The sequence below is a fragment of the Zootoca vivipara genome, chromosome 7 (genome assembly GCF_965207765.1).
Source record: "Zootoca vivipara chromosome 7, rZooViv2.hap1.1, whole genome shotgun sequence".
Taxonomy (NCBI): Eukaryota; Metazoa; Chordata; class Lepidosauria; order Squamata; family Lacertidae; genus Zootoca; species Zootoca vivipara.
This window is the reverse complement of record NC_142590.1, coordinates 56,059,896-56,087,021: the sequence shown is the minus strand read 5'-3', so window position 1 is coordinate 56,087,021 and position 27,126 is coordinate 56,059,896. Positions and strand designations below refer to the sequence as shown.

Genomic DNA, 27,126 nt, shown 5'->3' with positions numbered 1-27,126 from the left:
CTTTTAGTCATTAGAAAGACATAGCCGAGTGTCTGGTCAATGGGTGTGTGTTGGTGTGCTAGTTTTGTGGACAAGGGCTGCAAGCTGCCCTGACTACTTTTCCATTCTGGACTCATTTTATCCAGCCTGAGTCTTGAGAGAAGATAGTGGTCTGCTCTTCCTGGAAAACTATCACAGATGACTAAGTTTGAAAAATGAAAAACATGAAGTCTAAATGTAATGGGCAAAATCTGTTTGGATTTGGATAGGTGCAAATAAAGAAATATTAAGTATAGTGGGTGGCAGAAAGCAAGGACTAGACATGGTGGCATGTTAAATTGCCCCATACTGTATTTCAGTTCTGTGTGTTCATGCACAGATATAGACAGCAAATCTATAGTTCAGAGGTTCATCTAAATGGAATGCTGTCTGGGAAGATAGGCAAGTTGCAGAGGTCATTCTGGTTTTTTTGTGCTTCTTTTTGTGCTTCTTTCTCTCTAGAAGCCTTCACAGGTTGGCTTTTAAAACATTCCTATGGAATCGTGGGGAAAGAGCCCCAAATGAAGATCAGCAATTGATTCTACTAACTTGTGGAGATAAAAATATTAAGTGCCCTCCCAGATCAAATAAACTCACTACCAACAAGTAACTTTATCTCATATAGACTGAGCTTTAGCTTACTGGCCATTACTAATCTCAAGCACTGATTCAGCATGCCTGCCACCTCAATGAATCTGGTTAAAAGGAGAAATAGAGCTGGGTGTCATAAGCATATTCATGACACCTCACTCTATTAACTTGCAGCTGAATGTATGAACTGATTCTACAAAAACATTGTATATGAAGAGAGGAAAGATGAAAACTTGGTTTTGATCAGTCGTTAAATGGCTCATTCAGACTTGCAAAATTGCCACTTGATGCTGCACTTATCAAGTTATAATCGTGCATGTGTGAGTCAGTCTGGCAAAGCAAACCTGTGTTGCATGCAACAAACTAGCACACATACATTAAATTAAAAAAAACACCCCATCATTTTATATCCAGCTGTTAAGCTCATGGGGTAGTCATGGTCTCGGTTTCCTTATTTGCATTTCTTTGCTTGATAAAGGACTTGTTGACCCAGCCTTCACCTGACATGATGGAACACCTAATCATTGCTGTATGGCAACTGTTATTTGCTCCTAAGAGATTTGTTGAAGGTGAAACCATCTGGTTATCATTTGGATATGGGGCAAAGGACCAAGTCCTTGTTCCACTGTGAGGCTGGGTCTAACTCCTGAGGCATGATAGGAGGCAGATATGTGAGGGCTGGACAATATTTTTAGAAGCCACACACAGATATTTGTGTCTACAACATTCATGAAATATGTTTGTGTACATTTTATTTTTCAAACTTCCAATGATTGCCACTCCACTCACACCCTTAACAAATGCTATTTGAATGCATTGACCCTTCCAAGAACAACTTGAAGTGCAATCACATCATCCAAACTCCACTGAAACCAAGCTATTCGCAGAACTGATGTCTCATTCTTACAAGTCTTTTAGTACTTGGGAACGACTGCATTAACACAACAAAATACATGTGTGGTGTATGCAAACCATAAGGGTTTGTGTGTGGACATATTACTGTTTAAAGAATTTGTGTAGAATAAACTGTTCTTTATGCAATCTAGAAAATGTTTGTGGAGCTTGCTGACATGTAGATCTAGTGCCACAACGGTGTAACAAGATGCTACAAACATGTTACAGTGCCTACAAATAACATTTATACCCCATGTTACAATACAATAAATATTTGTTGCTTGTAGCCATAGGCCATTGCAAAGAGGGGAGAACACAACTGGAAACTACAGGAGCTTGGGTCCTGCTTGCACGCTTCCCACAAGCATCTGGTTGGCCACTGTGAGAACAGGATGCTTGGCCTGGATCATTGGCCTGATCCAGCAGCCTCTTCTTATGTTCTTACTAATACATATAAAACGTATATTGGCACAAACATAAAACATGAGCTAATATATTTCCTATTTAAGTTCAGAACCAAGTTAAAATGAATTCCATATTAGCATTCAGCTGCACCCGCAGCTCCACATTATCTTCCAATTATTACATTTGTGTCCTACATGACCACAATGTTTGCAGCAGCAGCAGCTGAAAAAGTACACAACAGTTGCTGTATGTACTGTCTATTACTGCATCATCTTCAATAAATATATACTGAGCTGTCCCCCTTGTTAGTATTTGTACTGGTAATTAAATCTTTTACAGTCTTGTGCTGACCTTTGGTTTTAAACAAATAAGTGGCTGACTAGCAACATTATCGTGCTTTTTAGCTTGCAAACAATAACTGGTGATTTGTCATGCTTCCATACAGAGGTCAAGTCAGATAGAAGTCTCAATCTCTGATGAATCACTGGAAGACAGCAGCGCTGAATTCCAAAACTTAGAAGAGGTAAGTTAAAAGAAAAATGTGGTAATAAGTGAAATGTCTGAGCACTCATTCTTCTTAGTACATTTCTGGCCTGTTACTAGTATTCCCAGCATCAGTTACTCTAACCCAAATCCTTTTTTTCTCCTAGGAAATGTTTGGAAGCATTTTTCATTCGGATGCACAGACAGCACTGTGAGCTCATGAGAAACATTCATATGATGGCAAACGTCTTGACCAAGACATTACTTTATGAAGAGATGTCCCTGTGTCTGAATAGCAAGGGAAATGGCCTTTGTGCATTTTTGGAATGGGACCATTGGTGCTTTTGCAGCACAGAGGCTTCTGACCTGATTATCTCTTCTCCCTCCATTCATCTCTGGTTATTGAAACGCAGAGCAAGTAATTCTTGAAGCAGTTGGCATGGGTGACAGAAGGAGAAACTCAGGGAATATTCTTCATCTATGTAGAAGAAGCAGAAGAATAGCAGGACTATAATGACTTCTCTCTAGGCCTCATCCCGCACTTCAAGCAATTCTTATGAACCCTTAAGGATTTATCTAGCATACACACATACCCAGGAACTCTCAGTCATCACCCTTGTTTTTATTAAGAGAAATACGAGGAAACACAGAGAGTATATGATTGATCAACAGACAGAACTCTCATGAGGTGTAGTTATTTGGGGTTTGTAAGGGGACGTTTGCTTCCAAAGTGTGAAATGATTTTATAGAGTTCACACTAAAATTAAGCATGCCTCTGAAGATGTTGCCCAATTATTCCTCTGCTTTTATCACTACAGCCTAATACAGCACTTTTTGTTTCTATGGTCTAAATGCACCACCAGTATGTTTAGTGACCATCCATCATTTCTTGAAACAGGTGCTGTATTTACTGTGGTACTGAGTCTTATCAAACTACTGCCTGGAAGTAATGTTGTATTCTCTATTACAACTCCCCCTTTTGAACAGTTCTGTTCAGGGGTGTGTGTGTGTGCGTGCGTGCGTGTGTGTGTGTGTGATTACTTTCCATAGGAACTACTGTACATGCATAGAGAGACCCTTTCAGAGTGCTTTGAATCCAAAAACTGTAACTGTCTTTTGACTACTGCTTCTACCTTGTGTCTAGAAATTGCAAGATAATAGCTACTTGCACAGTATTTTGGTGCTTTAGTTTCCTGTTCTCAATAACTAAACATTTAGAAAACATTCAGCTTAAGTTCATATTGAGAAATAAACAAAGCTTCTGAAGGGACCAATTTTCCTGGACTTGTTTGCCAGTCCCATACATATTCTGTATGGGATAAAAGGATAAATTGTACCTCTTAAATACTATATTGAAAATACTCAGATTGCAGTCTACTCAATGCTTAGACTTCACATCAGATGCAATTTTGGTTGGAGGGCTCTAAATTGATTTACAGGACAAAGTTCAAGGGCAGCGTTTGGTTTATTATTTGATCCCTCTCAAGCTGTTTTAATCTATGCAAAGATTCCCGTGGATTTTCTTTTAACGTGTATCACAGATGGGGAGAATCTACCTCTCAGGCTGACTTGCCTGACTAGTTCATCTAGAAGAAGTTGTCTTTTTAAATTTTATTTTGTAAATGCGAATTAATTTTTATATAAAAATGTGAATGGTGCAAATGATGTTTTAGTTTTCTGTTGCAATTCCTTCTTGCAGCCCCAAGGTGTTGAATATGTGATGCCTATGACTTAAGGTTAAATGTTCTAAAGTGAATACCAAGCCTAAGATATACAGCATAAGCCAAAGAATATGAAAAAAAACCCAAACCAAATAAAAGTTTGGCCATTCTGATACGGCACTGTGCTGAAATAAGCCATAGTTTGGTTCATCATGTCTTCTGAACCCAGACTCATGGGTTAGCTCTCACCAGACTAACCATCAGTTGCACCCAAAGCTTGTCCTATGGTTTACTGCTTGTGTTTTGTCTGCCATAGTTGCCCAGGTTGAGACAATACACTAAGTCAAACTATGGCTTAACTCAGCACAGCACAGCAGCAAAACAACAAGAGAGGAGCAAAGCAACTGCAGTCTTCTCTTCCAAAGGCCACACACACACACACACACACACTCTTGGGCGTGCACACTGAGATGTGGGTTGGCATAGTGTGTGCCATGTGAACCAGGTGAGGGGTGGGGGTGCTATCAAACCACTCCAGGAGTTTCCAAAGAAAATAAAAAATAAGAACTGGAAATGAAAATAACTTGAAACAGAAATAAATTCAACCCCCCCCCCCCGCTCAAGCTACATTGTTCTAACCAGTGGGAAATCACAGAGATTTCAAATGCGTGCTTAATGAGATGATTTTGGAACTTTAAAAATATACTGTTTTAAAGCTGCATCCAAGTGTTTGTTTAATTCTTATAATTGTCTTAAACAATAAGAAAAAAAATACATTGAGATGTAATCTGAATAAGCTAATGCAGCTGCATTGTAGCTTTCAGATAAATGTTGCCCAACTTGCAAAGAAAACAGAACTTCATGAATCATCTACTGTGGGCAAAAATATCTTGGATTACAACATCCAAGTTTCCTTAGTTTTATTCTGCATAATAACTCATCCCCAGAGGCACGTATAAACAGAGGGGGTGGGGTTTGTTTGTTTTTTTGAAGCCAGGTCCAGTCAAAGGCCCAGTATGCATGCCACATTAAACCACAGTTTAAAACAAACTATAGTGAAAGCTCCTCCGCTGTGCCACCAATGAAGCAAAAGTGTACTGTACTGCAGGCAATAATAATGATGCAATACCGTCTACATAAAAACATAAAAGTCTGCTGGGACAGGTCAACTGCCCATCTAGTCCAACATCCTGTTTGAGACCACATAACACCTGTCCTGAAAGACCTACATTGGCTCCCAGGACGTTTCTGAGCACAATTCAAAGTGTTGGTGCTGACCTTTAAAGCCCTCGGTCCAGTATACCTCAGTCCAGTATACCTGAAGGAGCATCTCCACCCTCATCGTTCAGCCCGGACACTGAGGTCCAGCGCTGAGGGCCTTCTGGTGGTTCCCTCTGTTATAAGCAGTAATCTGCCCTTATTCCCTTATGGGGTACACAAGAGCCCTTATTGGGTTCTCCATCGGTTGGAGAATATAAGAGAGGCCAACCAGAGAATTTTGAGAAGCAAAGCCTTACCCTCATGCAGCTCACTGCGAGAAGTGAAGTTGCAGGGAACCAGACAGAGGGCCTTTTTGGTTGTGGCACCTGCCTTGTGGAACATCCTCCCATCAGATGTCAAGGAAATAAACAACTACCTGACTTTTAGAAGACATCTGAAGGCAGCCCTGTTTAGGGAAGTTTTTAATGTTTGATGTTTTATTGTATTTTTAATATTTTGTTGGAAGCCGCCCAGAGTGGCTGGGGAAACCCAGCCAGATGGCTGGGGAAGAAATAAATTACTACTACTACTACTACTTACAGTGTCCAACCAAATCCCTGTTGGAAGCCTGCAAGAAGGACCCAATCGCAACAACTGTCTCCTCACTTGTGATTCCTGGCAAATGGCACCCAGAGGCAGGCTGCCTCTGATAGTGGAAGTAGAACATAGCCACTGTGGCTAGTAGCCACTGACAGCCTTACCACCAATGAATTTGTATAATCTTTCAAAGCCATTCCAGTGAATAGCTATCACTAGTTTCTGTGGGAGCAAACGACATACGTAGTTTATACTATGTGCTATATAAGTCCTGGGGGGGGGGGGTGAGAGATCTTTGCACCACGGCGCCGGATATGCTTAAGACAGCCCTGCTTAGGATTGCAACATAGTGCTTTCCTTCTCCATTTTTTTTAACACCAAGAAGAGCTGCTGCAGTCCCAAACGCGGCCGATCTCATGCAGGCACACGCGCTTGTGTTGCCTAGCCATTTTATTTATTTATTTTATTTTAGGAGGGAGCCGAGTCCCAGTGAAATCTCGAGGAACTCGGTAAACGCTTCGAGCCCTTGTGATGAGTAACCAGCTCCATTAATGATTGACAGGGAGACGCGCCGATCTCCGAAGGGCCCCGAGCGGCGCCCAGAAGGCTCCAAGATGGCGGCGCTGAGCGGCCGGGCGCGGGGGGCTCTCTGGGTGGCTTTACTGGCGCTGGGCGGGACTGCGCTGGCCCTGGTGGCCGTAGTCCTGGCCCGGACCTACGCCCCGCGAAGACCCGCGCCGGCTGCGGAGCTCTGGGCGCGGAGGAGCCGGCAGCAGCGCCTGGAGCCCGCGTTTAGTCCCCAAGAGCGGCGGGAGCTCAAAGAGGCGCTGCAAGGTAAACACAAGTCCATGAAATGGGTCGAGGGGCCGAAGGAGCAGCAGTGGTCGCGGCGGCGGCGGCGGGAGCTGCTTTCCTTAGCTCCTCCCTCGGAGTAAAAGTTGCACGGTATCCTAAGGAAGAGGGTGCAGGAGGTGCAAAGCAGCGTTGCCGTCGCCAAACGTAGCTGGGCTGCACACTGCCACATTCTGAAGTAAAGTACTGTAATACAAGTCTGAAATAATGGGAGCCCGGGGCTCCAGGGGTCGCTGCGGGACTACGGTTCCCATCGTTGCCGACCAGCTTTCCTCGCTAACCGGGGCTGCTGGGAGTTGGAGTTCAGTGGGTCAGCCCCATTTCTCCCTGTCAGATCTAAACCTCAGTTGCACCATTGGAGCAAACCGGCGTTTCAGGGTGGGGCAAGTTTTTGTGAGATTTCTGAAAGAGGAATGACGGCATGTTTCACATGGACACCCCCATCCTAAGCTTATTTTCTCTGCTCGTTTTGATGGGATTAACCCTTCCAAGTAAAGCATGCTTAGGATTGCAGTCTCGTTTTAGCTTCCAGTTTGTGATTCGGTTATAATATTTATGGGGAAACAGCCTTTTCTTCAAGTAGCCTAACTAAGGGGGTCCAGGGAGGGTGGGTGAGCGCATTGTTATTTCGAGGGGGGGCGGGTTACCCTCTGGTGCTATACTCATAATGGCTGCATTGTAGGGGGTTGGACTAGATCAGGGGTGTCCAACTCCCAGAGAGATGGTGATCTACTCACAGAGTTATAAACTGGCAGTGATGTACTCCCTTTTGGGGGGGTTCAGGTCAAAGTTGAACTTTTCTTAAGGAGGAGGAAAGCCCCATTTTGGGGGGGTGCGGGGCAAAAATGTTGAGCTTTTTTTAGGGGAGCCAAAGTTGTTGAGCTTCTTTGGGGAGAGCCAGTGATCTACCACAGACGCCCAGTGATCTACTGGTAGATCACAATCTACCTGTTGGACGTGCCTGGACTAGATGACCCTCAGCATCTCTTCCAACTCTACAGTTCTGTGAGTCTTCCCCCTCCATCTTCAGCTGTCTGCAATTCTATACACTTATCTGAGAGCAAGTCCCATTAAACTCAATGGGACGAACTTCTGAATACAGTATACATACAAAGGATACCATTGTAGGGTAATGTACAATGTCTTTCTTCCCATATCCTTTATTTGCCCCAGTTTCAACCAACAGAAGTGTGTGTGACTTGAGAAAGCAAAGCACTTGTGAAAAGGCAGAGCATGGACTTGCCATAGTTTCCGAGTTAATGTGGGAATCAAAAGTTTTGGTCATGGTAATGTGATGTATATTGAAAACCACCAATGATTTTTCAGCCAGCCATCAATTTACTGTAATGGAACAGCCCCCATATTAACATTATAGTAGCTGAATATTTACTGTTCTTTCTATTGGCCATGGCATAGCACAGTGGTGGTTTGTGCATAAGAATTCTCTGGAATTGTTCTCCGTCCCTATTTATATATTGCATTTATATACTTAAAACCATTTGTCCCTGAACCTCTGTTTCCCATGTATAATGTGGAATAAATGTCTTTCATAATGTCAAATACCTACAGAGTACTCATAATCATGTCTATCTAGAGGTAAGTTCCACTGAATTCAATCAGTGTGTATATAGAGTTGCAGCAGCATTCCTTAGCTGTACGCTACTTTTAAATGTGCTTTAATTGCATCTGCACAGATTCTCCTTACCTGAATTCTCATAGATTTATTTATTTATTTATTTAACACAATATACATACTGCTTTATTGTACACATGTGTTGTTGTTTAGTCGTGTCCGACTCTACGTTACCCCATGGACAAGAGCGTGCCAGGCACTCCTGTTATATATATATATATATATATATATATATATATATATATATATATATAATCTCAGTGGATTACAACAATATGTAAAAGGTTAAAATTATTAATGAAAAGATTATTAAAATGAACAATGCTTAAATAAAGTACATGTAATTATTACACAGAAAACTATGGAATCACAGCTTGCATTGCAATTTCAGTGAGACTGCTCTGGATAGGATTAGCATGAACTACAACCCAGTGCAGTGCATTGTAAAAATTGTCCATCCATCACTTTCTGTAATAATGCATTCCATTATACGCAGTTGTGGGATGCTACTTAAGGCCTTTCCCCCAGCAAAATCCACTGTTTACTGCTGGATTGGAACAAACATCAAATCGGTTTTTCTGCAAATTGACAATTGTTCCAATTCAGTGTTTAACAGCAGGTTTTCCCAGGGAAAATGGCAGGGAAAACTAAAAACCACTTGGACTTGTGTGTAGAAAAACCGAACAAGCGGAAAACCTCTCAGACTTGTGCTTTCTAGGCACAGCACTGTGGACGAATCCTTAGTTGGACTATCCATTGTGCTTTCTTGCACAGCAGTACAAGATCATTGGGCATATTGGGTATTTGCCATGTCTATAACATGAAATCAATAGATTTGTGGTTCACATCTGAGAAGTGAGCTGCTTGAAGACAAGGTGGTTTTGCATTTATTTTGTTTCCCAATATGTTTCTTTTAAAGACTTGATTTTATCTGCATACAGTTTGTTGCAATGACATGGGATTATGTAAACAATATGTTATCCTTCAGTCTACTGTACCAGTACCCATGCTTGTATCTTACGGTTACAAGAAAACAATTTAGGAGACTTGTTTGCAGTATACATACGGTTTCTGTATGGGAAATAGCCATGTGGGAGGAGCCTGATATTGAGGACGTGTGTCTTTTCTGTTTAGCCAATCCTTGATATTTCTAGTTCTCTCGTTCTTATTGATAAGCTTATCTTTTTAGTCAAGGTACATTTATTATCTACTGCCAATGTCAATAAGTTCAATCTGGTCATTATGCTATGAATATACCAGAACTCTGGAGGTTTTAATTATTTTGAATATTCATATGCTATTTAAGAATTTCGCAAATCCAAAGTCACGTACTAAAAATCCAACTAGCTAAAAGAATAAATATGTACAATTTAAATAATCAACTGCAGTTGGTAGAAACAGAATGAAATACAGATCAGATCAAAATCAGACAAAAAGTCAGAACTACAGATCGCATATTAAAAACGTTGGAGCTTTTTTAGTTGGAAATGTGCTATCTAGATGATGATGGTGATGTTGGTGCCTCTTGGAGCTTTCTGACAAGGATGTCTCACATACATGACACAGCCACTGAAAACCCATTTTCCAAGTCACCATCTATTCTACGGTAACTAGCTTCTGAATATGAAGGCACCTGGAGCTTGGACTCCAATGCAGATTTGGGCAAGTTCATGTGGGCATTTTCATATAGGAAAAAACCATTTCTTTGGGTACTCTGTCCCCCAGCTGTTTAAGCATTAAAGGTCCCCCCCCATTTTCTCTCTCCATCAAACTGTCTTCAATTTGTGCAGCGTCAGTATGTCTACCAGATCATAAACCTTTCTGGCAGCTCCCTGTCTATTTTATTTATTGTGTAGTAGTCAGTGGAATTTTAAACACATAGTAAATAATAAGATGGCACTTTATAGTTTCTGATCTTCCTGTACAGTATTTAAGTACCTTTGAAGAATGTTGATTTGTTGAGCAGTGGACATAGAATTTATTCCATGTAATTGTGGGAAAACAAGTTTGTTTCTGAAGTCACAAATGCAGTGATGAAATCAGGTGGAAAAGGTATTCATTTCTTCAAAGTAAATGTTTCTGTCTCAGGCTTCTTCATAGAGAGTCACCAATGGTAATTCTGGAGAGCAAAATTATAGCCTGTCTGCATTTTGTGACTTTAGCCTTTAGCCTTTTTCTTTGTTGCTCGCTCAAATTTGGTGCTTCTACTTTTCTGGCTGCCCGTCATACAGCGCTGTTCTCCGTTTATTTGCTCTTTGAATGTCTGCCAAAAATCTATTAATTTTGTTCGCATCATTCAGTTAATATATAATGTATCTTTATTGTTGTTATTATTATTTATTAGTCACTTTATTCACAGAAGTGAGCCAAAGCAACTTACAACAAGGTATAACCATTAAAACCAATTACAGTACGATTGCCTCTTATGCAGGGGTTCGGTTCCAAGAGTTCTGCATATGCACAAATACATGTTTACCCACAGACATCTCCAGCCTTCTGGAGCCAGCACACTCAGCTTGCCTTTCCCAGTAATCAAGGTTTTAAAATTTATTTCCACACTGGGAAAACCTTGCATATGAGTCAGTTCACATGGGGAGAGGTGGTCCTTGAGAGACTGCAGTTCTGAGCTGTTTAAGGCTTTATAGGTCAAAACCAGCACTTTGAATTAGGCCCGGAAACTAATAGGCAGCCAATCTAGTCAGGCCAGGGTTGGCATTATATGCTCAAACCATCTAGCCCCAGTGAGCAACCTGGCTGCTAAATTCTACACCAGCTGAAGTCTCCAAACCATCTTCAGAGGCAGCTCCATTTATAACACATTGCAGTATTCTAACCTAGAGGATACCAGAGCCTAGACAATGTAAGTTAGGGTATGCCTGTCCAGATAAGGGTGTAGCTGGGCCACCAGCCAAAACTGATGGAAGGTACTCTGTGCCACTGAGGCCACTTGAGTCTCAAGCAACAGCAAAGGATCCAGAAGTAGCCCCAAGCTGCATACCCACTCCTTCAGAGGAAGTGTATCCCCATCAAGAACATGCAACCTCCCACCCATCCAGTTTAAGTAACCACCCACTAACTTACCTGGATTGAGCTTCAGTTGTTGGCTCTCATTCAGTCCATTACCGAAGCAAGACATCAGTCCAGCACATGGGTCGGCAAACTAAGACCCGCGGGCCAGATCAGCCCCAATTGCCTTCTAAATCCGGCCTGCGGACAGTCTGGGAATCGTGCGTGGATCGCCAGCCACACACATTCTTTCCCTCCCTCTCCCTCACATGGCGGCGGCGCCTCCTCTCTCCCTCCTCCTAGCTTCTTGTCCTGAGGAATGGGGTTGGGCTTTGTTGGTGCCAGCCACTCTCCGGAGCCCTTTCACACACTGCTCATCGTCTCCCCGCCAGCCCCTGCCACTCACAAGACACTGGAGCCGCAGTTGGCTGAGCACCCCTCTCAAGCGGCCGCCATTTAAAGCAGCCCCTCTCCGGAGCCCTTTCACGCACCACTCATCGCCCCTCGTTCATTTTTCTCTCTCCAAAATATAGTCCGGCCCCCACAAGGTCTGAGGGACAGTGGACTGGCCCCCTGCTGAAAAGGTTTGAGGAACCTTGGTCCAGCACGTCCACTGCCTCAACATGCAGGTGTAAATGAGAAGTAAAGCTGTGTGTCATTGGCATACAGCTGACAACATACTCCAAAACTCCTGATGACCCCACTCAATGGTTTCATGTAGATATCATATACCTATATGATCTAAGGCCCTGCCAATGAAATCATGTGGATTGTGGGTGGGGATAGGCTGCAGACTCCACTTCATTCATTCATTCGTATTACTGTCTATATGAAAATGAAAATGAATGATGCAAGATGTACAGACATCTTCTTGCTTAGGGGAGTTTGGGGATCTCACTCAGCTACTTGATCAGGGGCACCATTTGCACATCTAAATGTGTGATCCTGCACACCATTCAGCAATGCAACAGACTCCAGACACAGCTGCCATTCACAATATTCTCAGAAATATTGTAACTGTCTTCTTGGAAATGACATTTTCAGGCTCAGTCATCCCGCTGGTAATGGCACTTCTAATCCTTTGAAAAGGCATCTTGACAGCCTTTACATTATTTTGCAGGAAAGGAGAGTTTATTGCATTGCACTGTTGTTTTAATAATTGCCTGTCTGAGAAAGTTACGAAATCTCTTCTCTTATGTTTTATATAAGGTGCCATCAGAATGCAAACAGTTTCCTTCTCACCAAATGATCAAAATACAACAGCCCTGGCAGAATTTGAGCCATATATTCGTAAAGGTATTTGAACTTAAATTCCTTCTTTTAACTAGCAAATGGGCATTAACTTAATAGAATATCTAATCTTTGCGTCGTAAAAGAAGAGTCTTTGTCGACAAAACTAAGCTGACAAAAATGTGATTTATTATTGAGTAGAATGCAAGTTAATGAACCGAAGCAGCTGTGGAACTTTTAAATACAGGTTTCTGCCATTGTAAATAAATCCTTCTTTTTAAAAAAGTATTTACCAGTATCTCTTTGTAATAAATTACACAAAAGGATTGCATCTCAATGGCAGAGTATGCTTTGCTTACGGAACGTGCCAGTACAAACCCTAGTAGTATGTAGGCCTGGGAAAGACCTCTGTCCCCATGTGAAGACCTTTGAGCACTTGACATATACTCTTAGTATGGTAATAAAAGCAGGAGCTACAGTTGTTATGCAGGAGTAGATTAATGTACAGTTTTATGCGTTTCATGGCGAATACCAGTCAAACAGGTAAAATTACTAGGTTCTCAGAAAAGATTGAAATTATAGGAAGAGTGGCTTTCACTGTTTCTGTTGTTTGTTTGTTTGTTTGTTTGTTTAACAATTTGAATACAGTGTTATTATTATTTACTTTATCCTTTTGTTTGCTTTAAACTCTGTTCCTCCGCCCCATAGGGTGGTGGGACCAGCAAGAGATGTATGCTATGCCTTTCCTCTTCCTTCAGTTACCCATTTCCTGAAATATACCAGCCATAATAATATACCAACTGTTGCACGGAATACCAAAGGTTAATATGTCCCCGTTGATTTGTCCAATCCTTAACCTCAAACTTGGGAGGAACCCTTGCTAATTTTCTTTCCCTTCTGTTTTTCCCCCCTGAAGCCTTTCCTGCAGTGTTTTCTGCAGCATTCATTAAACATGAAGTTATTGGGGAATATAGCCACCTATTCACCATCCAGGGGTCTAACGCTCAGCTGCAGCCCTACATGCTGATTGCACATATAGATGTTGTTCCAGCTTCTCCAGACGGATGGGACGTCAGTGACCCTTTCTCTGCTGAGGAACGTGATGGGTTTATATATGGAAGAGGAACACTCGATAACAAAAACTCTGTTATGGTATATGTATTTTGTAAATGTACCTCCTTTTGCAGGGTGGGTGGGGTGCAAAGTGTTTGTCCCACAAAGTTTGGCATGCCACATTAATGATGGTTCACTGCTTTCTGTTCACAGCTTGAGGAGAAGCATTCACATCATCATCATCATTATTTTGCAAGCTAAACATAAATCAATGCACTTTAAAAAGAACCTTTTAGCCATATCAGTATATTTTGCTTTGTTTTAAATGGACTACTTAGTACACTATTTCTGTGGACACCATTGGGCCAAAGGTTGTCCTGAAAGTGGGGAGAGAAGGAAGGAGATACAGAAGGCCAGTGGGTTGCTGCCCCTGAGAAGATGATAGGAACCTTGAGACTGGTTCCAGAGGGAGCTGCCAGCTGGATAAAGTGCTGCAGCCTGAAAGTCAGCAAGCAGAGCAAGAACTGACTACCAGAGCTCATACAGAAAGTTCAGTGTGCACTACTTTCATCCAGCAAACCACTTTCCAAGTCACAGGCATTTCCACAAGACAGTTTCCTCTATTTTCTTCCAAAGAACAGGCTAAATACTAGATGCTCCAAAGCTTCTACATGGAATCTTTTGAAAGCGTTATTTTTATTTTCAGCTCTGTGATTTGGACTTTCCCATCTTGATCTATAATCCCCTCCCAGTCAACTGACAAAGTCAAGTTTCATGCAGTTAAATGGTGTTTTGGTTCAATCAGATGTTAGTACAATGCCATTAGATTCTCAAATCCCACCCTCTGATCTGGGGCAAAACCAGTCCTTCATGCTGCCCCACAACCGTTGCTGTTAATATGGAACAGATACTGTAACCAAGGTGCAAAACAGACAAGTGTTTAACATTTTATTTTTTATTCCTCAGGGGATTCTGCATGCTCTAGAATTCTTACTGAGACGAAATTACAGACCTCACAGGTCTTTCTATATTGGCCTTGGGCATGATGAAGAGGTATTCTATGTGATTTTAATTTCTATAAATTTTAGATTTATAGCTCATCCCAAAGGCTGAAACAGTAGATACTGAACTTGAGTGGTCAGCCGGCTGCTCTTTTACCCGGAGACTCCTTAATGGTGTTGTGCTGTCCTGATAAAAGTTTTTCCATGCACTGCAGTGGTAGGTGCCTATTGACTAGTCAACTGTCGACAGCATAGGAATGTGGATTTTGCTTTGCATAGGGAGAAGAATGTATATCTTTTGTGTTGTTGAGCATTACAATTCTGTATCCGGCCCCAGCTTGCCCCCATTTTTTTATATATAAAAAAAGTTTTGAGGCTTAGGAACTTGTCTTCACTGCATTTACAATTTGAACTTGTAATTTAATAACAGAAGGTATGTTGAAATGTATGAATTTGTTATTAGAGTTTGGTGGATTACGTTACTTGTACTACTTGCATTGCATAAAATTGAGTATGTTTTAGCCCGGGCTGGGGAATCTTTTTGACTCTGGGTGCCAATTCCTCATCAGGATTAGCTTTCTTTATTTTTCTGTTGGAAGCCGCCCAGAGTGGCTGGGGGAAACCCAGCCAGATGGGCGGGGTATAAATAAATTATTATTATTATTATTATTATTATTATTATTATTATTATTCATATGTCAAATGTGACAGGTGATAGCATGACATCACATATTGGCAGGTGAGCAAGGCCACTTGCCTGTCAAAATCCCTCCTGAGATTTTGTAAGTCTCTCTTGCTTCCCCTTTAAACCTAGTGTCAAGGGTTTAAAAGAGAAACACGGGAAAACCTGCACAGTGCCCTTGGAAGCAGCCTGGAGGGTGCTTTTGCCAAGTGCTTTAAGATGCTTTTACCTGCAAGACACACCTCTTTCCCCCCCCTTCCCGTCACTTGTCAGAGAAGGCAGAAAAAGAGGTGGGTTTTGCAAGCAAAGGAGGGGATTTCTCCAGTTCTCTGCCTTTGCTTGCAAGTGTTTCCTTCTCTTTTAAGTGCCCAATCCTGTGCTGATCTCAGTCCCATCTTTAATATCTTTAACAGAGAATATTTCCCCTGCTGGATAAAGGATCACACAGGCAATACAGGATTAAACCCTGGCCTTCCGCCCATCAGCTGACATCACCAGTAATGTCAGCTAATGGCTGGGTAGACATGGTTTGGTGAAGCAACCCTGGTGGGCCATGATTGGCCTGGAAACTGGAGGTTCCCTAACCCTGTGTTAGCCTCATAGCTGCTACACTTGAGGAATTAAGTGCCACAATTTACCTCTGAGTGCAGGCCTATGGCAAGATTTAGCAAGTAATATATTGGGATGAAATTTGTTCATTAGGTGCAGGATTAAATGGTTTGAAGCACCACACATCAATTGCTCTCTCCAGTAGAAGTGTGTGTGTGTATAAAACCTGTATAGCAATTGTCTTTTTCCACTGAAGCACTGGCTGCTTATTGCTGCCCGAGACAGAATGAGATGACATTTGGTGAGATGACTTTGTTGTGGACTTTTCAGGTGGGGGGTCGAAAAGGAGCCATGAAGATTGTGGCTGAATTGGAATCTAGAGGAATTCAACTTTCTTTCTTGCTTGATGAAGGAAGCTTCATCTTCGATGGTATTATCACTGGAATAGAGAAACCGGTAGCTTCGTAAGTAAGAAATGATGAGAACTTGCCACAATAAATGCAGTTGTTGCTCTTGTTAAACAATTGGGAGTCAAACATTGTTCCTGATCTACTTGGAGTGTGTGGAATCAACAATCTGTAAGTAAATCTTGACCTAAGTTTTGCCTCTCCGTGCTCTTGAGTATTACAAAAGTGTACTACACCCCATCTTCTTTTAGGGTCAGTATAATTAACCTCTGTAATATGAGTGTCTCATTGGAATAGCCCCCAGCTATAGAGTAGCGTGGTGGTCTAAACCACAGATCCTAGGGCTTGCCAATCAGAAGGTCGGCGGTTCGAATCCCTGTGATGGGGTGAGCTCCCATTGTTTGGTCCCTGCTTCTGCCAACCCAGCAGTTCAAAAGCATGTCAAACTGCAAGTAGATAAATAGGTACCGCTCCGGCGGGAAGGTAAACAGCGTTTCTGTGTGCTGCTCTGGTTCACCAGAAGCGGTTTTGTCATGCTGGCCACATGACCTGGAAGCTCCCTCGGCCAATAAAGCGAGATGAGTGCCGCAACCACAGAGTCGGTCACAATTGGACCTAATGGTCAAGGGTCCCTTTACTTTTACCTTTATGTGCTAGTAAACAGGTCCTAGTTTAGGATTGTTACCACTTCCTCTTCTTGGGCCATAGCTGCCAAGTTTTCGCTTTTCTCGCGAGGAAGCCTATTCAGCATAAGGGAAAATCCCTGTAAAAAAGGGATAACTTGGCAGCTATGTCTTGGGCACTATTGCTGAAAGGGGAATGGTAGCTGGGTGATGGAGAAAATTGAACTTGGGTAGGTTTGGGGTTTTCCAGAGCTGAGGGAGCCAAAGGGACATTGACATGGGATCCTACTGTGCTGCATGGCATAGTAGGGATGTCAAAATGGTTGTCTAACAAGAAGATAAGGAGAAAGTATTATTTCTTGCATCCTGAATCTCACTAATTGATTTCCCCCAATTTATCAGAATAGGTATCACAGAAAAGGGTGCAATTACAGCAAATTTCACTGTGATATCAGAGCCTGGTCATTCTTCTGCACCACCTAAGAGGACAAGTATTGGTATTCTTTCTGAAGCATTAGCCAAGTGAGTATTTTCCTTTCCTGGTACTAGTGAAATCCTATAGCTGTCTAGTTAAAAATAAGCTCCATTCTGATCGTAGCCTAGAGATGTTACGTAATTTATTTTGCTCTGAAGTGCCTTGAGCTGCCAGTTCAATATTTCAGAAATAAGGAACACAAATGGTTATAGAACTGAGGTTTTCTGAAATAAGGGACATCTGTTCCATTTTATGCTGCTGTTTTATAAAACAGAGGGTCATAATTTGTAGCCTCTGGGTGGCATCTAGATCGCTGGAGGGTGCAAGCCAAGTCCACAGTTGTTTACCCATAAGTCACTAGCAAAAGGAGAAATGATGAAACCTATTATCTCCTCTTTTCTCTTTCCTCTTTTTTGTAATTCTCATTTTCCTTCCTATCATTTCCCCACCCCCACCCCCACTTCAGGTGACTTTGGGGTGGGGGATGGAAAAGAGGCATGAACAAAAGGAAGGCTTTTCCATTAAGCCTTCAGCTCAGTCCACCAGCCTGTGCCCTGCTGCGGTTAGATGGATAAGTGAATTTGCCTTTTCCCTAATTTGGCTGAGCTAAAGTGATTGAGACATAGTTACCTGCCTCATGTCGGGAATGGGATAATGAAGCCATATTAAACCTCTGATTTTCCTTAGCTTCTGGATAACAAACTTCTGCATTTGAGCTAGAAAACCCTTAATAGCCTAGGCCATGCATATTTAAGTCACATGTTCTCCTTATTAAATGTGCAAATCATCTGAGGAGACAAACCTGTTTGTTGAAATCTACCCTGTTTCTCATATTTTAAGACATACCCATAAAATAAGCCATAGCAGGATTTTTAAGCATTCAAGGAATATAAGACATACCCCGAAAATAAGACATAGTGATAGGCGCAGCAGCAATGCCGGCCGCGGCAGGAGGAGAAGGAAAAAAATAAGACATCCCTTGAAAATAAGCCATATTGTGTTTTTTTGAGGAAAAAATAAATATAAGACATGTCTTATAATATGAGAAACACGGTACCAGAATGCTAAATGGGGCTTCTTTTGCCGTAGCCCAAGTGTTATGGAGCTCCCTTCCAAACAAAAACTGCCGGTGCCTACAGACTTTTAGAAGGCAATGCAAATGCTTTTTAGAAGCATATTTAGAAACCTGTTGCAGTAGAAAGTGTATGTATGGTTTTATAATACATACTGGGGAAGGGGTTTATGTGTGCCTTTACTGAAGGAGGGGTTAGTTTGATTTTTAGAAAACTTACTACCAGCACTTGTGATGAGCCTGGAAATGTTGCACATTTAGATCCAGCCATGGGGCACCTTCTAGCATCTTGCCACACATTCTGTTTGCTTAAGACTATTCCTGTTCCTCGGTACAGTGGTACCTCTACTTACGAATAACTCTACTTACGAATGTTTGTACTTACGAACAGAGTTCCGTCCGCCATCTTGGATGCGGTTTAGATAGGATTTTTTCTACTTACGAATTTTTAGGTAGGGTTACTTACGAATTTTTTCTCCCAATGCATTCCTATGGGATTCAACTTACAATTTTTTTCGACTTACGAATGTGCGTTCGGAATGCATTAAATTTGTACGTAGAGGTACCACTGTATATGGATAAGTGTTGGTTTTGCATGGGAAATGGACAGTGAGAAAAACGGTTCCTCACATAATGTTGAAGACCCACAGCAGTGGTCTTTTACCCTCCTCCAATCAGATTTTAAACATGAAATAAATCAGATTTATAGCACATCTTCCCAATAATTTTCTCCATCTTTCAAATTATCACTGACTGCTTCTGTTTTGAAATCTAACATCATCATGATACTTATCTGTAAAGTAGCAATTTTAAGATGACTAAGACGTTCCATACTTCTGCCTAAATTCATGAAACAAAGTAATAGGAGTGAAGCCTGTTTATTTTTAGTCTTGCATTTGTGTTTGTTGTTATAGGTTGGAGCAAAATCCCATGCCCAATCTATTTGGTCATGGGCCTGAAATCCTGATGTTTGAGCAATTGGCTCCAGATGTAAGTATTCAACAATATGTACACTTTCATGTGGTTTCAGTGAAGTGACCTTAAATTTTAAGTGTTAACTTTAGATTTCTTATGATTTTCTAAACTAGTTGCTAGTCAGTTTTAGAATTTTCAGAGTCATTCCCAATTGATAGAGTTCATAGCAGCTTTCCACACACACACCCCACACACACACACCCCCACACAGAGAGAGAGTGAGAGAGAGAGAGAGAGAGAGAGAGAGGTTTCATTCTGCCACAGTGGCTCAGTTCAGACATAACATCAGAGCCTCATTAACAATTATAGTTCTCATGTACTCCCACAATCACACACTTTTTCTTCAGTTTCATCCTACTTTGATCAAACCACAGTTTTTATTATCTGAGCAATCAAACTATTGTGGGGGAGCCTCGGTTTTCAAATGTAATCCATTCCGGAAGTTCGTTCGACTCCCAAAATGTTCGAAAACCGAGGATCAAAGGGTTGTCAGCAACTTCAGTGGGGAAAATTGAGAAACGTGCCTCAGAAGCTGTTTGACTTCCGAGGCGCATTCGAAAATGGAAGCATTCACTTCCGGGTTTTCGGCGTTCGGCTTTCGAAACGTTCAGCAGCCGAGATGTTCAAAAACCAAGGTTTGACAGTAGTTTTCTTCAAACCAGGGCAACTTTAAACTGTTGTTTGGAAGGCGAACACAAGCTATAGTATGGCAGTTTGAATTAAACAGCAAAGTATCGTATACTTTGATCCAACTGGGAACTCATTGAAACATCGGGAGTGCAGAGTTAACATAGGACTCATTCCCATACTGCTGAATCATGCTTTGTTACTTGGAACAAGCTAATATCAGTTACTTGATGGAAAGGTTGTTTAATAGGAAAGTTGTATTGCATTGGAAAGCTTCATTGCAGTTCCTTTTTGTGTAACTTGCCCAAGGTCAGTGCCACAAGCAGCATCCTCGATCTCTTATGGGCTGTCCTTGCAACCCTATCCTTGAAGAGTTTTTGGTTTGATCCAGAACTTCACAAACTTTTCCCTTCTTCTATGTGCACAGTTCTCTTCCTGCTGCCTACCCACTCTTCTATTAGCCTGTCTCCTGCATACAGGACATTTCTAACATGTGCACTTAGAACACTACTTCAGCATGTATTTTTTTATAATGTTTTTTAAAAAAAATGTTAAATGAGAAGAAACCATTCTCTTGATCCAGACTTGCTGATGTGTACTGCTTTTCTCCCCTTTGCTTTTCAGTTCAGCTTCCCTCTAAATATCATGATGTCAAATTTGTGGTTGTTTGGACCTCTTGTTGGCAGGTAAGAAACAAACATGATACTTCATCACGTTTTTAATACAGCAACATGAGCTTTCCTATGCTGCGATAACGCAGGAGAACATGTTGCCACCACACAATTTTTAAATGCATTTTTCTTAAAAGTTTGCAAAATAATACGTCCACGAGGGTGTGGGGAGGCACATACCACAAGCACAGACAATATTCAGTAAAGTGCCCACTTCATGAAGCAATTGCATAGAAATGAATAGAGTAGACGGTGATTAAAATGCAACATCACCGTACTATTAAATGCAACCTCAAGGGAAGATGGCAAGACAGTGCACAAAAAATGAGAAACAAACGTACATTTATTGATTTAAAATACAGTATTGGTATTGACTTGTGGAATGCAGAATCCTACATTAATTTATTTCTGATCTCTAAGAACTTTGTGTCATCTAAATCTTTACATAGATTTCTTGAACAGACACCTTCCAGTAATGCCTTAGTTCGGACTACCACTGCAATCACTATGTTTCACGCAGGAGTCAAGGTACTGTAGTACGAATTCATTGGATTTTCCATAAAGTGTAGTGAGGGTCTAAATTTCTCAGAACTACATTTCCAGCTTTCAATATTACTAGTACCGGTGAATTATAGGAATACAAATCCATTTCTTTTCCCTGAATGATAAATTCTCCTCCCATGCTGAATATTCACTGCTGGCATCGTCCCATGAACTAAGAATGTCAATTTGATTCATGCCCTCTTAGGATGGGATTTGTTATTGATGGTGGCTTCTCCCCAGAATGACTTAGTTTCTAGAACTAGTAGAGCAGAAAGCTTTCGCTTCCGTCAGTCCCTGCAAGAGGGGAGTTTTACTAAAATAGAACTTCATGATCACAGTAATTTAGCTCCTGTGGCAAGTTGGTGAGAGAGCCGTTCCACACATTTCATAGCAAGAAACCCTGGTTAGCTGTTGGGTGCACATCATCCAGCCAGTCAATGTTCTCTTGTCAATGTTTCTGTGCTATAATTGAAACTGTTATTTGTAACATTCACACTTAGCATTAATAGGTGTAACCTTAAAAAAACTTGCACATGAGGCCTACAAAAATGTAGCATAGGAAGAGCTCCTGAGCTTGCCAGAACAGTGAAAGTTGTTTGTCAATGGCTTTTACTTGGTGTGATAGTTAAAGAGTGACACCCAGAGGTGGACTGAGATACAGTAGGCTTTGCTTTTATAATTTTCCCGTCGCTTTCAAACTGTCTCCCAAACGACACATGATGGTGACAAAGCTGTGTCTTTAAACGGAGGTCTGTCTCAATCATGTGTGGCATGCGGGTGTTTGGGTTAAATCACAAAGGGGTGCATGAGGAGGAGACTGAACCCACATCCCTTCTCCCTAACTGCTTTACTCTCAGGTGGGCTCACTTGTGATATTAGAATCTGGAAGGTGGAAAATAATAACTCTGGGTGGTGGAGGGGTGAACTGAGGAGGAAAGTGCTCCGGCATAACTTCCTTATGCACCTTAAAACCACATCTCCCCTATTTTATGCATGATTAGGTCAGACCCATATTTAAAGAGACAGATCGGTTGTCAACTATAGCTGTGCCATGTGGTTCTAACTGCCCTGTGTAAATGCAGTAGTACAGTGTATTGTATAGCAAATAACAGATCTGTATAGTTAAACTGATTAATTTAAGTTACAGGTAGGTAGCCGTGTTGGTCTGAGTCGAAGCAAAATAAAAAAAAATCCGTCAGTAGCACCTTAAAGACCAACTAAGTTTTTATTTTGGTATGAGCTTTCGTGTGCATGCACACGAAAGCTCATACCAAAATAAAAACTTAGTTGGTCTTTAAGGTGCTACTGAAGGATTTTTTTAAATTTTGATTAATTTAAGCTTCATGTTTTAAATAACTTTTAGCAACAAGTCATAATGAAACTGGATTAGCCATTATACACTTTCTGCAACAAGTTTGATTGTTGCTTCAAAAAATACAGTATTGCGATAGTACTATGTACTTTTTACATTACTGTACATTTATAATTAGGGACCCAGGTGGCGCTGTGGGTTAAACCACTGAGCCTAGGGCTTGCTGATCAGAGGGTCGGCGGTTCGAATCCCTGTGAAGGAGTGAGCTCCCGTTGCTCGGTCCCAGCTCCTGCCAACCTAGCAGTTCGAAAGCACGTCAAAATGCAAGTAGATAAATAGGAACCGCTACAGCGGCGTTTCCGTGTGCTGCTCTGGTTCACCAGAAGCGGCTTTGTCATGCTGGCCACATGACCTGGAAGCTATACGCCGGCTCCCTCAGCCAATAATGCGAGATGAGCGCACAACCCCAGAGTCGGTCACGACTGGACCTAATGGTCAGGGGTCCCTTTACCTTTAACATTTATAATTGAAGGTATAGTCATTTCACCTTTCAAAGAAATTGTACATTTTCATTTGCCATGCATTCCTCCCTCAAGATAAAGTTGCACCTTCCAAAAGCCCTTTGAGAGGGTAAGGGGAAAAGTCAGTTTATTACACACTCCTTGGCCATGCTTTTGAATACTGAGATATGAGCAGCTCCCATCTTTTCTCTTCTTTCATTCTGAAATTTAAAATGATGGAGATGCCAGTTGTACATGTACTCATTTCAGCAGGCACTTGGGTCCATGTATGGATGAACTGAGTAAAGCTCGGGCCTGCCCACCTTTTTCTAAAACAAGTGAGGTTTTCACTGCCACACATCATAGTGCTACAAAAAATGCATGCATGTCTAATGGATCCCTAGGTTGTCAAGGAGGAAAAGCAGACCTCATTCAGTGGCTTAAGCAAAGAACATGAACAGTGACACTTTAGCCAAGAATTACCATCCCATAAATATAGTTTTGCAATACTGAATTAATATTGAGGACTGTGCATTGGCTTCAGAAATTACTGGTGAAATTACCGGTACCTTGGTTCCAAAGCTCATATTTTAGACTGGTTTGTTGTCACGTGTTCAAGCCCTCTCTTTTTCTCCCCTCTCCAGTCAAACGTTATTCCCCCATCTGCAAATGCAACTGTGAATTTCCGCATCCATTCGTCACAAACAGTTGATGAGGTATTTTATTTATTCTGAAAAGTTTGTTAAATTAACAGGTTATGGTTTCTCTCCCCACCCTCATGTTTGGCCAGGAGACTTTGGAAGGTTTGATAATTGGTGTGTCCATGGTTGTGTTCCCTTTTTTCCGTTAAACCTGGTTTCTCATTCAAGAAACTTCTGAACTGGCTTGTCATCTTTTTCTGTATTTATTTAATACCTCAAAAGTGATTGGTACATTGGGGATGTGATGTACCTTTGTTGAAGGGGTCTAAAGGAAGGTCTTTTGAGGCAGTAACTCGAAACGGAATGCTTTGTATCCTTATCTATCCCATTGTGTAACAGGAAAGCAAACTTCCACAATGAGGTCCCAAAAGGCTCCTATCCTGATTGTGCATCTTTAGTTGGTTTGCAAAGTGTTACTTAAGAGTTTGCAATCTGTGCTAACACCATAATGGAAGTCGCCTTGCTCCTTTAGCATCTTTGTTCCTTTGGGTGTGTTCTTAGGTCCTGGGCATAGTAGACAAAACAATTGATGACAAGAGAGTAAAGATAGAAATGGAAAGTGCCTTTGATCCACTCCCAGTGAGCCCCTGGGACGACCAGACCTTTGGAGTGCAGGTTTTCCGCCAGACCATCCAGGATGTTTTCCCAGATGTTGGCAGTGTAGCTCCAGGTACTGGCAAATCCATTATTACTGTTTTCCCCTTCTGTTTCCACCCAGCAACCTCTACTTTGTTTCCATTTTCTGAGTATTCTCTTTCTATCTTATCCCCTTCACCAGGTACATGCGTACACGCACTCACTATTAATGACTGGAAACAGTTGTTTTCCTCTCTTTCTGACCCAAGATGGTGGTCATAAAAAAAAAGTCAACAGGAAACTGGTAATCAGTGTACCTCAAGTTTAACCTCTCAGTTCATGCATGCAGTTTTTCAGGTTTACATGGAGCTGAAACCAGGCTATATATTTTCTTCATTTAGAGCAGCTCAGTTGTTGGACTGCCCTTAATAACTTCATTCTGGATCCAATTCAAAGCTACTAATTAGCCCTCCAGTCTGTTTCAAAATGTCTACTTATGTAAAGAGTTAACATTTAAACATGACAACAGGCACAGTTTTTCTGAAATGTTCAGCTGTCTTCCATTGCTCCAATAAATAAAAGGCAGAATTTTCAAAACCTCCTAAGGAAAAGTAAGGCAGGGAGCTTCCAGTGCCACTCAGAGGAAGCTAGGAATCTAATTCCTGAAGTCTGTGATGCTAATGCAATATTAACTTCAACACTACCAGTTTAAATTTTTCAAAATACTGATTTCTCCTCTAGGTATATGTGTTGGTAACACTGACAGCAGACACTATGGCAGCCTCACAAATGCTATTTATCGATTTAACCCAGTGATCTTTAAACCCGAAGATTTGCCAAGGTACAGTATTCTACTTGACAATTTCTTCCTAGTGAAAACACCAGATCAGAACTAGCAAAACAAATGAGACATAGCAACTGAAACTTGACAGAGAGCAGCACTTCTAAAAGCTTTGGATTATGCCCATAGTGTTTTCCTACTACAGTAGTCCGAAGAAATAGAGGGAGGGCTAGATCCTGTACTTGTCCTTATAAAAAGCAGATTGGAATTGAAGCATCTCTTTAGGACCTCATTTCTGTTATGGCATTGCCTGGGCTGCAGATATGTAACACTTCCTGGCTGTAGTTGGAAATAGGGCTCCTATATAATAGGCAACCATTTATGAATGAATGAATGAATGAATGAATGAATGAATGAATATTCCAATCATTTTAGGATTTCCTTTAGAACTCTCCTAATAGGTAGTATTCAGAACTGAGCTGTGATTGAGTCTTTTATTGACAATGTAGAATCTCAAGACTAGTCAGGTATAAAGTAATAACATACTTGTTTTTCTAATCTCTCACAACAAGTTTTATATGTGGTTAGTTCATTTCAGCTACTCTTCACAGTACACAGTAAAAGGGAATGAAGTAACAAAATCAGTTTCATCTATATGCCTTAGTAAACCCAAGCATATCTTACCCACTCATTGGCTTATTGGCTAGGACTTCTGGTCAGTGGGCTGCTATGCACCCCAACTTTCTACTCTCTTGTTTCTTTTTCGAAAGCTACCGGTCTAAGTTTACCAGTAGCTGACTTATGGACCACCTGCTATCTTAGAGTAAGCATCCTTGTGCTAAATAGGAGTCGTATCACATATAACTTGGTGGCTAGAAAAACCCTTGTAAGGGATCGTGCTTGTTTCAGTCTTTTGTGGAGCATAATACAATATCCCTGTTACACAGTCATTTAACCTATTATAACCTTAACCCCATAGCTGCTTCTCTCTCCCCCCCCCCAACAGGTTCCATGGGTTGAATGAACGGATATCTATTGAAGGTTATGAAAAGCAAGTGCAATTTATCTTCCAACTAATTCAAAATTCTGATATCAGCCAATCCGCAGAGCCACATGCAAACCATGAGTTGTAACTGTGAGCATTACTAGGAATCAGAATTGCACAAAAACGCTACGACTACGGTTCCACATTGCCGTCAGTTTTGGAACATAGCATACAAATTTAATGTTGAAAGACTATTGTACCACACTCCAAGCAGTTGTGAAATATAAACGCAAGCATAGAACAAATCACTTTGGATCAAAATGAACATATTGAACTTATGCTATGTTGTATTCAGTAGTGGGCTGTGTGGGTGGCACTGTGTCGCTTCCCCAGCTCTCCAACCAGGGCTGTCTTAAGCACATCCAGCGCCATGGCGCAAAGGTCCCTCCAGCGCCCCCTCCCTTTCCAGCGGGGCGGGGGCTGTTGGGAGAAAAGAGGGGGCAGCGGAGCACCAGAAAACAAGGCGCATATATACATGCACTTCTCAACTGCAAGATCTTCCTTGCACTGCAAGTGGGCTGGACTGGATGACCTTTGGAATCCCTTTCCCACTCGACCTCCCCCTGAGGCCCATTTGGGGACGCCTGGCCACTCTCCCTTCCCACTTCCCCTGAAGCCACACAGCCAGCCTCCTCAGTTGGGGCAGGCAGGGAAAAGGGAGCCGAGGAGGCCGGTGGGAGGAGATGCGCCACCACCGGCTGCCGAGCGAGCTTCTCCCGCTACCTCCTGACGCGATCACGGGGCACCGCCGCGGGCCTAGCCGAACAGCTCCTGGAGGCCGTAGCCCCCGCACCATGCCCGGGGCGCAGGAGAAGACTCTGCTCCCCAGCTTGCAAGGCCTCCAATAGAGGAATCTGTATGAGGAGGCCCATCTCTTTCCCTTTCTCTCTCTTCTCCTTTCCGTCCCCAGCCAAGCCCCGCCTCTCAGCTGGGCTGGGCGGAGGCAGAGCCCGCCCGGCACCG

The 27,126-nt window shown here is 42.0% G+C and overlaps 2 protein-coding genes across 3 annotated transcripts in view; both read left to right on the top strand.

The window, feature by feature from the left end:
• Positions 1 to 4,056, top strand: part of SLC26A9 (solute carrier family 26 member 9) — a 61,423-nt gene extending 57,367 nt beyond the window's left edge. Inside the window, exons 20-21 of the mRNA XM_035122272.3 lie at positions 2,354 to 2,431; positions 2,559 to 4,056. Coding sequence (XP_034978163.1) covers positions 2,354 to 2,431; positions 2,559 to 2,606 — 126 coding nt within the window. The 3' untranslated portion in view covers positions 2,607 to 4,056. The remainder of the gene's footprint in view (positions 1 to 2,353; positions 2,432 to 2,558) is intronic.
• A 2,150-nt stretch (positions 4,057 to 6,206) lies between these two features.
• On the top strand, positions 6,207 to 26,408 carry PM20D1 (peptidase M20 domain containing 1). 2 transcript variants are annotated; one of them, XM_035121431.3, is made up of 13 exons: positions 6,207 to 6,683; positions 12,550 to 12,636; positions 13,487 to 13,722; positions 14,590 to 14,676; positions 16,186 to 16,319; positions 17,288 to 17,407; positions 19,347 to 19,422; positions 20,659 to 20,720; positions 21,155 to 21,233; positions 23,705 to 23,776; positions 24,263 to 24,431; positions 25,079 to 25,178; positions 26,125 to 26,408. In XM_035121431.3, the coding sequence occupies exons 1-13, from the start codon at positions 6,401 to 6,403 to the stop codon at positions 26,249 to 26,251; spliced, it is 1,632 nt and encodes a 543-aa protein (XP_034977322.3). In that variant the 5' UTR covers positions 6,207 to 6,400; the 3' UTR covers positions 26,252 to 26,408. The 2 variants fall into 2 exon arrangements, with proteins under 2 accessions (XP_034977322.3, XP_088530453.1); XM_088674327.1 differs by lacking the exon at positions 24,263 to 24,431 and having other exon boundaries at positions 6,208 to 6,683.
• Positions 26,409 to 27,126: the final 718 nt, after the last annotated feature.